The 14,477-nt window shown below is 33.5% G+C and overlaps 1 protein-coding gene across 1 annotated transcript in view; it reads left to right on the top strand.

Moving 5' to 3' along the window:
• The window catches only part of STT3B (STT3 oligosaccharyltransferase complex catalytic subunit B), a 91,120-nt gene extending 82,533 nt beyond the window's left edge, over positions 1–8,587 (top strand). Inside the window, exons 14-16 of the mRNA XM_081288207.1 lie at positions 1,150–1,263; positions 3,969–4,181; positions 7,083–8,587. Of these exons, the coding sequence (XP_081144333.1) occupies positions 1,150–1,263; positions 3,969–4,181; positions 7,083–7,163 (408 nt within the window). The 3' untranslated portion in view covers positions 7,164–8,587. The remainder of the gene's footprint in view (positions 1–1,149; positions 1,264–3,968; positions 4,182–7,082) is intronic.
• Positions 8,588–14,477: the final 5,890 nt, after the last annotated feature.

Below are 14,477 nucleotides of genomic sequence, written 5' to 3'. Positions count from 1 at the left end.
ATTTATCTAAAATTTAATTCTCCCACTATGTAATTTTCATTTGTGAATTTGCCTTAACACTATGTATGACATGCCAGATCATTATTTCCACATGTGTAGGCTCTGAATGCTTACATAGAAACTCTAAATTTCTATGCTTTTATAATTCTTTTTAAACTTTGTGAATAGATCATACATTCAAAAATAAAGTATGAAAAAAAGGATAGACCTGTAGTGAATAACATGTATTGTATACTTGTAAATTGACAAGAGTTTTAGGTGTTCTCACCATATGGAATAAGTATATGGTAAAAATGCATATTTAATTAACTCCATTTAGATATTCTACAGTTTACATGTATTTCAGATCATTTTGTATACCATAATATACACCTTGTACTCACTTTTTTTTTTTTGTTTATGTGATTCTCATTTAAGCAGATAAATAGTAATAAGGTATAGACACTGTTTACTTTGTATATCTTGAGAATCTTTCCATATTAGATTATGGAAGGCTTCTCTATTCCTTTTTTTTTTTTTTTTTTTTTACATTTGCAGAATGTAGTGTATTATGTTATGTGTTTGTATACGTTTATATTCCTTATTTATTTAACCTATCCTTATTGATGGATTTTTATGTGTTTTCCAGTTTTTTTTTTTTTAATCTCAAACAGTGATGCAAAAATAGTTTTCTACATTTATTAGTTTACCCATATACAGTACTCTGGTGGACCAGAAATTTCTGGGTCAGAAATTACATTTTTTAACTGGAGTACCAAATAGTTCCTTGTAAAGGTTAATTTATAAATTATTACTGAAAATAGTTCTACGTACTATTGTTAGTTTTCTAAACATTCCCTTCTCCAGCTAAAGGAGCTGATTTTAGAGTTCATATAGGAAAATTGTGAAAATGAATGAGGAGGAGGAGAGTTGGAAAGAGTCAGCCCTACCTGTTATTATAACCATGGTTTGTTGGTACCATTCTTCATAAATTATTTTTAAGGCTTTATTAGACGGGATTAAGTTGGGGGTGAGGGATATAAATGAACATGACTTTATGAATATACCTCGAAAGCTGGTTCCTTTGGGGAAAAATGCAGAAGGGAAACCCTGTAGCTTTGGATGTGTTAAACTGAACTGACGTAGAAACTTCTGGTTTCTTTCTTATAGGAAAGTGACTATTTCACTCCACAGGGAGAATTTCGTGTAGACAAAGCAGGATCCCCTACTTTGTTGAATTGCCTTATGTATAAAATGTCATACTACAGATTTGGAGAAATGCAGGTTAGTTAAATCAGTTTTTCTACAGTCTTTATTCAGAAGAAAAATAATCCTCATGCCTCTAGAAACTTAAAATAATGCTATTTTATTGTACTGTATAATGTGAGAAATTAGGAAAATAATTAAGATCAAGGACTTATTTCCAAATTTTTTTTTTTTTTCAACATTAGCTCAAATCCAACCTTCACTTGCCATCTTACCTTTTGACTTTTTGCTTTTGGAAGGCATTGTTCTCCAGGGGCAAGGTTTCCCAGCTAGGAAACAGTTTACTCTTAGGTAGTTTACCACTTCGATGTTTGATGGAGAAAATCCTTAAAGAGTTAAATTATATGGTCACTTCAGACATTCACTCTATACCTGTTCTCCATTATCCCAAATAGCTAGAACTGTCTGGAATAGAGTTTCCTACTAATTCAGAATGATGTGTAACAAAAGCTAATGATCTGCAAAATGAGCGAATATGCAGAGAGGCGTTATAGCAGAATGAAGGAAGAGAGGGGCTGTTTCTCTCTCTGGAGGTGGCCAACATTTTCCCTTGACTAAGTATTCCTTTCATTATCCCAAAATATGTTTCTCTCTTGAGATAACTCATATTCTCCCTTGAATGTGTTTCTGCTTTCCTAAATAAATCTGTCTCTAGGAGGGGGAAAAAAGAACAATGGATTTGATGTTATAATACCTGTGTTTTAGGTTAGGCTCTGTCAAATCTTGTAACCCTCACATTCTTTTTGGACTCTACTCGTTTTTGTTTTTGTTTTCCTTGTCTTTAAATAATGTGGGCTGGACTGAACTTATAACTTGATTTTTGAGGGAAACCGGAACATGTCACCCCAATATGCCATTCATTTCTCCTTTATATTTACCTTCCCATACTTTCTTATTCTGGAGCTTTAATACCCTTTCCTTTGTCTTGTCATTTCCCCACAAACTTAAGTGTTCTTTGTTAAACGTTATGTATAATCCAGAATTCTAAGCCATTTTTTTGAGTTTTTCATTGCAATTTCTCCTATGTGATGTGTGCTACATAAATTATTATACTTGTTTTTCTCTTTTTTAATCTATCCTTTGTTGACAGGGGCCCATCCCAACTAAGAACTCATGAGGGTTGAGGAAAAAATTACATCCTCCCCAACCGTTCCTAAGTTTTTTTTAATAGCTATTTTATTACTTGACTATAATACCAAGTTATTGCCTCCATACTAAAATCTCAGTGAAAACTAATTTCATAGTGCTTTCTGGTAAGTTGATAACCCTAGAAAGCAGGGGGAAAACTGCTTAATTTTATACTATCACTAGGGATCAAGATAATTCTATAAACAGAAGGGGTTTGTTTAGGTTTCAGTTTGTGAAACAAAATTTTAACCTTTTGAAAAATACAATTGTTATGGCAAATATGGGCTTGGTACACTTTTTTTTTTTTAGAAGAGCATGCATATCACTGTACTCCTGCTCATTGTGTTACTTCAAGGTAGATTTGTACAGCCAGGCATTTGCTTCATTATTTATTGAACTGGAATTAACTCTGGAGGTGGCTTTAAAAACAAAGAATATACCAGACAGACAATAATTAATTGTAAGTTTTTGTTTCTTTGAAGGCTACTTGCTGGTGTCTCAACTTAGGCTATGAAAGTAGTAATAACTAGTCACTCCAGAAATTAGGTTTTCTGGGGAAAATGACTAGTTTCTCTGCTAATGATTGTGTTGAAGGACTATTTTTAAACCATGATTCTAGCATGAATTTATTTTGATGCCTGCCCTGCTTACAGATGAGATATAGTTTAAATAATGTTTATATATGTTTTTAGTGTTGTGTAAACAAGCCAAAATAAGCTGTCTACTCTTTGGAATAGAGGTTTTATTTTTGTTTCTAAGTTGACTTTACCTTTGTTAAGTTTGTATGCTACATAAACTTAGTCTGAATATTTTGTAGTCACTCTTTCCCTGTTTTTTCTTTTTCTATTCCTCATAAATCCTCCCATAGATCAGCTTGTTGAGGTTCCTTTGTAGTACATTTCCAGGGTATAATACCACTGTTTACTTGTACACTTATTTAACAAGTAGCCCTCAAAATACAAATACACTGTGAATAAGATAAAGTCGTCATTCTAGTGGAAAAGATAGGAAACTTTAAAAATAAATAAAAGGTTAACAGTATATCATATAGAGTAAAAGAAACAAGGTTCTGTAGGAAACAGTAGAAGAAACTTACCAACTACTAGTCTCAAAAAAGTATTTCTCTGTAGAGATGCTGTTTAGGTTGAGGTCAAAGGCTATAAGAAGGAGCCAGCAACGCAAAAGAACTGAATTGAAGGCCACGACAGAAAAAACAGATAGTTGTAAGGCTCTGAGGAAGAAAAGAAATGCCTTCTGTGTGTTTTCTATATATATTTATAAAAGGGGGGAGGGGGCAAATCTTAATTTTTAAAAAAGGGTTTTGTTGGAATTCATCTTTTTTTTTTTTAATGTCTGTGAGCTGCTCATCTAGTCCACTCAAGGACTGTAAAATTCTTATTCTGATTCAGTCTCCCTTCCTGATTACCTTCTGTCTAGTTATTACCATATGATGAGAATTATAAAAGTACATTTCTTGATTCTGTTTTCTTAATTTAAGGGAGAGGGTATTACTCTAATAACAACATTTACTAATTTCTAACACGGAATAAGTTTTCCAGTATGTTTAACATCCGATACTAATGTTACTTTTGCAGCTGGATTTTCGTACACCCCCAGGTTTTGACCGAACACGTAATGCTGAAATTGGAAATAAGGACATTAAATTCAAGCATTTGGAGGAAGCCTTTACATCAGAACACTGGCTTGTCAGGATATATAAAGTGAAAGCACCTGATAACAGGGAGACACTAGATCATAAACCTCGAGTCACCAACATTTTCCCAAAACAGAAGTATTTGTCAAAGAAGGTGGGTGCCAAGTTAAATCATTCCTATGAAAGGATGATTCAGGGTTAGTTAGTCGGCCTACACAGAAAACATTACTGAAAATTACTACTAAATTTTCATTTGCCATATTTATAGGCTATGGCTTATATATACAAAGTATATATCAGATTAGCCTGCTAGGGGAATTCTTTTCAAACTGTGTACTTAAGCTGTCCCTACCAGCAACTGTTTCTAGACAGCATGGTGTGGTTATCGATGACCTAGGCTGAGATTTTTCTGGCTTTAATTTGTGCCATTGCCATTAGTAAGATTTATTTGTAAAGTAAGATGTGTCTGTAGCTATCACTTTTCATACCTTTGTGAAAGTAAAAATACCAAGTGCTTAATAGAATTGTGATTAGTTCTTTATCTTTTGGTCAAAGCAAATTTATATTGCGTCTTCATACTCCATTCATAGTATGATGTTACTATAATATTCAAGAATAAAGAATAGGCTTTTGATTGGTGAGTCTTTCTGAAGGAAAAAAAAATCATTTATCTTCAGATAATTATTTTTAATGTAATTATTATGACAAAGCTTGTAGGTAGGAATTATGATGAGACTATTGCTGTCCTTTTGTAATAAATATTTAATAAGATATGAAATATTTTATTGGAGGTCATTATTGCTCATTTTAGCCAAATACATCTCTAATCTTTTCTATAAAAGATTACTAAAAATGAATATTTATGTAGGTTGCCCAGCTATGGAAGATGAGGAATAATAAGGTGTCAGATAAAATGTTAAAGATTGTATTATAAGGTTCTATATTTAGATTGATTTCAGTCTTACTTTTTGAAAAGGTGCTTAGGGTTTCCACAGTTCAGATCAGTTATTTTATATCATTAAAGTAATTGTCTTGTCCCTTTATTTCTTCAAATATACACCAAATATCCTCCAGATTACTTCAAATTTTACTAGAAATGTACTAAATATTAACTGTGATATTTAAATAAAAGCTTTATATGGATACTTTCTCTCCCAGAAAAGATTACCATATCTAGACTAATGTATTTAAAGGGTGTCACATAGAACTGACTTCATTCTGTCAGTCTTGTCAAATTCAATTACCAGTCTTCATGTCAGATGGCAAAGATACCAAATGATCTGGTTTCTCACAGGCATGAGGGTAGAGAAGCCGGTGAGTTATACCAGTGCAGAAGTCAAAGCAAATCCTGCTAGTCTGAAAGCAGTTACTCCTAAGACATCCAAGCCTAGTTAAGAACTATATATTTGTTTTATTTGGGTTGGGGGCTGGTGGCAGGGAAGGGGACTGTTGAATTTGCAATCTGAATGATGACAGAGATCTCAAAGGCAGTACATTCTCTTAATCTCTTTTTTGTCTTTCCATCCATTATTTCCCCAAAATAAGTAAGTGTGAATGGATAAATAAAAATTAGTCTTCTGAGCTGAAACATATTCTAGTAGACAATAACATGAATTTTTAAATTTGTTTTTCATGGCTTTATATTCTTTTTGTACTAGCACTGTAAAGAAATGTTTCTTATTTACTTTCTTCTCCCTATTCTGGTTTTCAATTTGAGGATGAAGGTGTTTTTCTGCCACTGCTAAGTTGGCACGGCTGAAGTGCTAGAAATTGTAATCCAGGGCTGCAGAAAAACTTTGTGGTATGGTGACTTTTTGCCAATACAAGAAAAAACACGCTGAGGACCCAGTTGTATACTTGCATAGTCATTTGCATAGATCTCATAGAAAAGTTTTCATGTTAGAAACATACAGATAATAAGAAAAAAGGAACTAACTCCATGGCCTGGTTTGTGTTTTTACAAATTGCACCATCTCACATTTTTATGTTTCCCATAATAAAATAAAGATAACGTGCACTGTGGTTAACAAATTAACAGTAGCTAAGTTTTGCAACCTCAACAAGGAATTGTATTTTGCCTTATGTTCTTATCATTGTTAGAAAAATTCTAAATTGTTTTGAAGTGATCATGATGAATAGAAGGAAGATGATGCTGTATTTACCCTAAGTTTCTGAAATATCTAAGAATTGTAAACTTTGAATTGAATGGTCAGGTCTCTTGAATCTTGCCTCTGTTAAGCCAGAATTTGATAATGCATCCAGCTACTTACTTTAAGAAAATTGTTACTTTCTTCAATGACAAGGCATGTGTGTCAAATCAACAAAAGCATACATGCTTGTACAATATATCCTATAGAATTCTAACACAGCAAATGTTTTTGCAATGGTTTCTACCACCACCTTTGCAGTGATTTGTTTCTGTTAAGTATTTTAGTGGGATGCTGAATTAAGAAAAAACATTTTTTAAAATGTTGTATGAAACTCAAGGAATGTGTTTTTGTTATGTTTTTCCATTTTTAAGTACTTAATTTCCTTCCTGAAATGTTGGAGAATGTGCTAAGTGATTTTTGTCTTTCACTTTTATAGATTGGTAGCATCCTCATTTTACAGATAAGAAAACTGAGGCTCCAAAAGTTACTAATTTATATTTCTGACACATAGCTGATTCCTTAAAGGCTAAACCAGCAGTAGCATTTCCATTTTATGATTCCTTAGTCTGATGTTATATTGTATTATGACTGGGAAATTTGAGAAATTATTACAGCTAAGCATTTATTTGAAAAGGGAGGTGTGGGGATTCTTTCACTTGGTGGTAAGGAATGCATTCGAGAAATGCTGTCATAGTCCTTGCATCTTAAAGTTAGGGACCTAGTCATATTCATCATGCATTCAATAGTTAGTATTCACTAATTGTTCAGGGAGTCCAGTCATAAGAGCCAAGAGCTTATTAAGACAGTCTTCATCATAATACAGTAAATCATGTATGTAGATAATTTTTCTTAACCTGTAAGAAATCTGTGCTAACACTATGTGTTCTGGTTTTGTTTTGTTTTAGACTACCAAAAGGAAGCGGGGCTACATTAAAAATAAGCTAGTTTTTAAGAAAGGCAAGAAAATATCTAAGAAGACTGTTTAAACACACTGTTTTGGTTCCTGACTTGAAGCAGTTGTCCTCGTGAGAACCGGTCTTTGCCTTTAGCTCATGTCATGTTTCACAGCAACAGAGGGTACAGAACCATCACTGGTCCAGGTTAATGTACAAAATTTTCTGGCAATGCCTGATTGAAAAAATAAAATTGGATTATTGAGAACAGCTGTTTCTGATTTGTAATGTGAAGCAAGACAGAGCACTGCTGTAAAATGTCTAGCAGCAGATTTTTTTTTTTTATTGGTACATATTATCCTTCAAATCTGAGAATTTGGACTAATTGCACCAAAGAACCCTCTAATTTGGTCCCTGGCACATGCATTCTTGTCAGTGTTTTTATTTTACAAGACTTGCATTTTATCTGAATTACCCACATAGCAATATGTAAAATATAAAAGACAAAATGTGATGAGAGCTTCTTGAACCAGTAAACCAGTACAGGTCTGAGAAAGGTATTAGAAAAGTAATTATACTTCCTTGAACTATATTTATTTTCATGTTTCTCCAATGCAAAGAATGTTTCATCAAATGTACATTTTCTCTTGGTTACTGTTTGCTATAAGAAGCTGCTATTTCAAAGATGGACCTCAAGAGTAGCTGATTGATTCAAATAAGATTTTTATGTTGACACATTATTACTGCAGTTGTTTTCACCAGGTACTTAGAGAGCAGGTTTCATACATTGTTCATTCAAGGGCTAAATTTGTATCCTTTGGAAATCATAGCAACTACACAGAATGTTGCTTACCAGGATAGGGTTTGGCACCTTAGTACTGAGGTTAGCACTATGTTTACATGCAAAAGATTTAAGGAGGAAAAAAAAAAAAAGTATCCAAAGTTCATTTTCTGTGACTCTTCAAAATGACAGGATTTGTAAACTTTGGATTTTTCTCATTTTATAACAGATTCATTCATCATAATGATTTTTGTTCTCTGCTCCATATTTTTTAATACCTTAAGCATTTGATGAAACACTCTTTAGTGCTATATGCATTTTCTTACTTTTATTAAAAATGTGACAATTGTCAAAAAATGCACTAAAATATAAATGGAGATTGAACATGTTCACTTTCCAGCTTATAGGCAACTTTATACAGACTTGAAAATTTTCTCCAGTTGTTTAGTAAAAGTGAAAGAGAAAGGTTTTTTCCTGCTACAGGATATAATTTTTTTTTTATATGACAAGCATAACACACCACTGCTTTTGGTGGAAAAGTGCAGAATAGTATGTACCTTTTATGAAGAACAATGTAATTTACAATGTTCAGTGAGAATGTTACTGCTGATTTTCTTTTTCAAGGTGTAGAATATTCTTTGATTTATAGAATTCATTTTTGACCCAGATGATGGTTCTTTTACAGAACAATAAAATGGCTGAACATTTTCACAAATAAAGCGTAACTAAATCTGGATTTCTGATACCTTGTCATTCGGGGGACTTTCTTTTACTTTGTTGCTTTAAAATTCAATGCAGAGAAGTTGTTGACTGTAGGGGAATAAAGTTAATTCAAATTTTGTGTTAAGTGTTGTCTTTTACAAATTGTTTTTGTTCACATTTACAAAGGTTTTATGGAAAATTAGTTTAACTTAAACCTCCTGTTTTGCCTTCTTTTTTTAGCCCAGTGAAAATCTTATTTCGATGGCGGAGTGGGGGCGGCATGGGGGAGATGGAAGGGAGAAGAAACCTAGTCAAATAGATTGATCTCTATTAAGGAAAGGAGTCCTGACAAAGCCATACATGTTGAAGTTCTTGGTATTTAATCAAATCTTTAGAATTTTTTTCATTTTGCACAGGAAAGAACCTTCAGCTTTCAATATTAGGAAACAATGTTTTGGTTCAATGTAACTTTGTCAGTAAATTGCCATTTTAACTTTTTAAGACTTGTTTTAATGTAGCAGAAAAGTAAAACTATAGTTTGACTACATTGGAATAATAATTGTCTTAGAATTTTTTTAAAATTCACATGTAATCACTGTTCATCTCAAGGTAATTAAAGATCACTCTACCTTTGAAGTTTTAGAATGCAAAATGGTGTTTGGACTATAAGGGTATTTTTGTTTGTTTTGGTACTATGAGATATTAAGGCAGCAAGTTTGAAGACAAAATTTATATTTTATACTTACATTGTTAAATTGAGTTTCTTGAACTTTAAAATTCATGAGTTCCCTAAACCACAACCCGAGAGGCCAAAAGAGTAGATAGTGTAAAATCCCCCAGAGCACTACTGTTTCCATATCCAAGAGGCAGTATGATGATGACGTTGTGGAGCTGCTGCTCCTTTTAAAAAATTTCTTTTCTAAGGCTGGGAGTGTAGCTCAGTGGTAGAACTCTTGCCTACCACATGCAAGATATCCTGGGCTCCATCCTCAGCAGTACTAAAAAAATTGTTTAAAATGTAACAATTTCCAACATAAACTATTTTTTTAAGTAGTGTTAAGTATATTTACATCATTGTGCATCTAATCTCCATAACTCTTTTCATCTTTCTTGGAGCTCTGCTCATAATCTTCATTTGAAGTAGGTGGAGAAAATAGGTAAGTGTAAATAGATCTCAATGGCAGTCTGTAACTGCAATGGTAAGAAATTGAGAAAACACCAAACAGTAATCAAATGTCATAACAATCGATTTTTATTATGAAATATAACAGAAGCAAAAATGGACAAGACTTAGTGAAGTTACCACAAAGTAGGCAATCTTGTAACCATGATCCCCAAGTCAGGAAAACAGAACAGTACTAATATTCCAGAAGCTTCCTCATGAAAAACCTCCCAGAAACTGTCCTGTCCCACCTTCCTGGTCCAGAAGTTAATCACTCTTTGCTTTTATGGTAGTTTTATTTCTGCTTTTACCACTTAAGTCTTTATCTCTAAGTTTGTTTAGATGCTTCTATTCTTTGAACTACATAAACGGAATAAGTAGAATATACGTGTTTTGTATTTAACTGATTTTGCTTAGTATTTGTGAAAAGCATCCAGGTTCTTACACGGAACTATAAGTTTATTCATTTTTATTGATACACAGTGTTCTCTTTTCTCTCAAGCTTACTCTCAAATCTGTTCTATTGTTGATGGACCACTGCAGTTTTCAGCTTGAATATATTATAAATAATGCTATATAATGACATTTCTCTTAGTGCTTATGTGCATGTATTTCTGTGATTATTTGCCCCCAAAATGGAATTGCTGGGTTGTATATGAAAGTTTTAGTTGCTTCCACATCCTTATTAGTCCTTGTTATTTTCATTTAGTTATCTCCTTCTGAGGGGCTCATAGTGATTTCTCTGTTTAGTGTGCCTTCTTCCAGGTTGCTAATGAAGTTGGCCATTTGGAAATCCCTATTTTCTAAGGTACTGATTATTATGCATATTTAGTTTTTTAATTGAGTATATATCATGTATATGAGGTCTTCATTTGTGTTGCAGATTTTCTAAGAATAATTTTAATGTTTTTCCTCAATCTTGTGTGTGTATACAGCCTTGTTTAAAAAAAACATAGTTGCCTGTGGTATTTCCCAGGAAATTACTGTTTTACTTTTCAGTTAGTTTTGTGGAATTCATTTGTCTAGTATCCTATGAATTGTTTTTGTTTTGGGAATATGGAAGCATAATTTTCCCAGCGCCATTTATTGGAGGAAGAAAAAAAACATGTCCTTTTCCTATGGCTCCGAAATACTCCTTGTGTAGTAAATTGAATTCCATCAACTTGTTATATTGCATAGAGTTCTTTGTATGACTGTGTAGTTTTAAGATAAATAAGACAGAGGAGTACTCCTCACATAGCTCTTTAAACTTGGATTTTTCTGGGCCTTTGCTTTAACATGTAAATTTTATAATTAAGTTCCACCAAAAGAGGAAAACCTTATTGTTTTTGATTATTTATAGATCAATTGGGGAAGATTAACACCTTTAAAACATTGATACTTCTGACCATGAATGTAGCATATCCCTCAATTTATATGGATGCTAAGAGTTTTATAGTTTAAGAGTTTTCAACGTGTTTTTTAATGTGTCAGTTTCTTATGGTCAATATAAAGTTGACTTCTGTATATTGAAATTGTATTCAAAAACCTTGGTAAACCTCATCCTACCACTGTATTTCAAAGATTTATTGTGATATATAACTCCTCATAATCTGGGAATAATTAGGCTTTTTTTTCCCCTTTATAATGGTTACATTTCCTTTCATAGAAAAGGTACTATCCTTGTCCTCTAATTAACACAGAATGCCTTTTTAAGGGGAAAGGTACTAGGGATCAAACCCAGGTCATTTGTGCATCTAGGCAAGCACTGTACCACTGGTAGTTCACGTTGAAATATGTTGTAGATTTTCAGTAGGTATCTTTGATCAAATAAGGACATTGCCATTTCCCACATGTATTTTAATTGTAGGTGGACGAAATACCTTTTATATGGTGCTGAGGATCAAACCCAGCCCCTCATGCTAGGTAGGCACTCTACCACTGAGCCATAACCCCTGTCTCCCCCCACTTTGTTTTTAATCATGAATGGCTTTCCTCAAGGTTTTTTCTCGTAAGACTTTTGTTCATAATGCTAAGATAAACTTGTATTTCTAGAATCTGTTAGAAATTACTTGTGAAACCATTTGGGCCTGGAAATTTCTTTGTACAAAGGTTTTATTACCATACAATATTTTACAGGTGCATGATTATCAGGGTTCTTGTAAGTTGTGCTTTCCAAGAAAATTATCTATTTTAATTAATGTAAAATTGTTTATAGTGATGTCCCCTTTTAATTTTCTTGTATTCATCCTTTTCCCCAACTTTTACCATGACTCCCTTATTTTCCATGGCAGGTTTTGTTTTTTTTAAAGCTTCCTCCCCGCTTTTGAAGACGAATTTCTGTAGTCTTTTTTTTTAGAAAGTTAGGAGCATTTCTATGGAGGAGGCAGTGTTTGTTTTGATCTCTTTCCCTAATATGAATTTATTTAAAGCAACATTCTTTTGGTAGTCTGGGGGCTAGGGTTGTAGCTTAGTGATAGTGCTTGCCTAGCACATGAGGGGCACTGGGTTTGACCTTCAGCACCACATAAAGGTATTGTATCCATCTACAAAATAAATATTGCTGGTAAATTGGTACTTGTTTTTTGCTATCTTATGGAATTTTCAATAATACACCTTTTTCATCCTTATATACTTTGGATTTGTTGACCTTTTAACTGACTTGTTTTCATCGGTTTCTAAAGTCTGTTATCTTACTAAATATTCCTTCTGCCTCTCTGAGACTATTAAGCATAATTTCCTCAAGTCTGTTTAAAGCTGGGCCTAGTAAAGATAGTACCTAGAACTCTGAAGGGTCTCATTTCTAGTGCATGGTGTTCAAGAGTCCTATGGGCAAATTTAGGCCTAGCTTTTCAGAGGATTGTTTCCTCTAGTTACACCCAGGGAAACAAGCCAAAAATCACCTGAACCCAATGTAAGTGATAGATGTTGCCAACCTGCCATCCAGTTTCCTATGGGAAAATGGCCTTGGAATTTCCATCTTCTAGATTGTGACCCAGTGAAGCCTTATGTGCAGACTTTGGGGAGTTGTCCAAACTCCCCAGTCTACTAGTATCAGACCTGGAATATTAACAGTGGGGATGATTTAATGCTATCTCACTGCCATGTCCACTCCTAAATTTGTGCTTCCCAAAAAGATCAGAAAAATTGAGATTTGGACAATACATATGTACTATCGTCTTGCCTGTAACTGATAAAGAATTTATAGGAAGACACATGAAATTTTTATTAGCCCTTGACAGAAGAAATCCAAAATGGCAACTGAAAAGGAATACTACCCACCAGGTTAGCTAAAATGTACAAAAGTATTCAAGAATTCAAAAAAATGAACTCACTTTGGCATTAGTGAAATTGATATACATATTCTATCCTAGGAATTTATCAAATATACAAATAGTGTATTCATAAAACTATGAAGACAAAATGTTCCTTTGAGGTGAAATATTCATTTTTCAAAAAGAAAATTAGCAAACAGATTAACTGCATCAAAGATAAAAGGTCAAATAACTAAAATCAGATGAAAATAAGGACATTACTCTAGTTCTACAAAGGTAAACAAGATTATGAGAGTAATGGCTCAGAGACAGCCCAGACTTCATCTCCAAATAAGTACTATGAACAACTGTATGCCAATAAATTGGATAATCCTGTTGCACAGATCCCTAGAAGGATGCAACGACTGAATCATAAAGAAACAGAAAAATCTAAGGAGACTGGATCAATAATCAGAAGACCCCTCAGGACCAAATGGTTTATTAGCGAATTCTGCCAAACATCAGAAATTTCTGAATTCATCCTATGATGAGGCACTGGTACCAAAGCCAGAAAAGACAATAAGAAAACAGACCAACATCCTTTCTAAATTATTTGAACCAAAATTCTTACTATACTGTTGACTTTGCTAGTATTTTAAGAGGATTATATGCTATGACAATGCACAATCTTGGAATTAAAAGGTGGTTCAGTATATGAAAATGTAACACCATGCATTAACCAAAGAAAGGGGGGAAACTATGGTCATCTTAATTTTGCAGAAAAGGCATTGTGACAAGATCAAGACTCTTTCAACGATCAAAATACAACAAAACTAGGAAGAGAAGGAAACTACCTCAAGTCCACATATAAAAAACCCACAGCAGACATAATGGTTAAATACTGAAAGCTTTTTCTGAGATTAAAAATAAGACAAGGATACCTGCTTTTGCTACCTCCAACACAAAAGTTCGATCCAGAGCAACAAGAAAAGGCATATAAATATTTTTACGTATACAATGCCGTTTTACACAAAAAATGACCAGCACCACTAAGTCAGATTGATCTGGAAATAGTATTGACTTTTATAAAACAGCGATGGTTACTGCAGGGAAGGTATAGAGGGAGATACAACTGTGCAGGAACACAATGGGGGCTTTAAGACTCAGGTATTCACCATATGATTTATAAATCTAGTGTTACTTAATTTCTAAAAAGCAAAGTATACCCTACCCTCCTGAGAAGTGAGCCTTCTGACTTCCAGATGGCTTATGCTTCGTAGGAAGACTAGAAGATCAAGATTTCTGAGAATTTCCCCTTCAATATAGCATCTTTCCCACTTAGAAATAAAATGATCCCAAGCACTATTCAACTGGATGTTTTTTAAAAAATGGCGTGAACGGGCCCATAACAGGAACTATGTACTTAGTCTTAAGAACTTGTCAAAGTATTCATGTTTGATAGTATTGATCTACCAAAACAGTGTTCTAAAATCTAATACCTAATCAAGAAAATCTGAGCTAATTCAGAG

Source organism: Spermophilus citellus (genome assembly GCF_964194105.1).
Source record: "Spermophilus citellus genome assembly, chromosome: 3".
NCBI lineage: Eukaryota > Metazoa > Chordata > Mammalia > Rodentia > Sciuridae > Spermophilus > Spermophilus citellus.
This window is presented reverse-complemented; position numbering and strand designations above follow the sequence as displayed.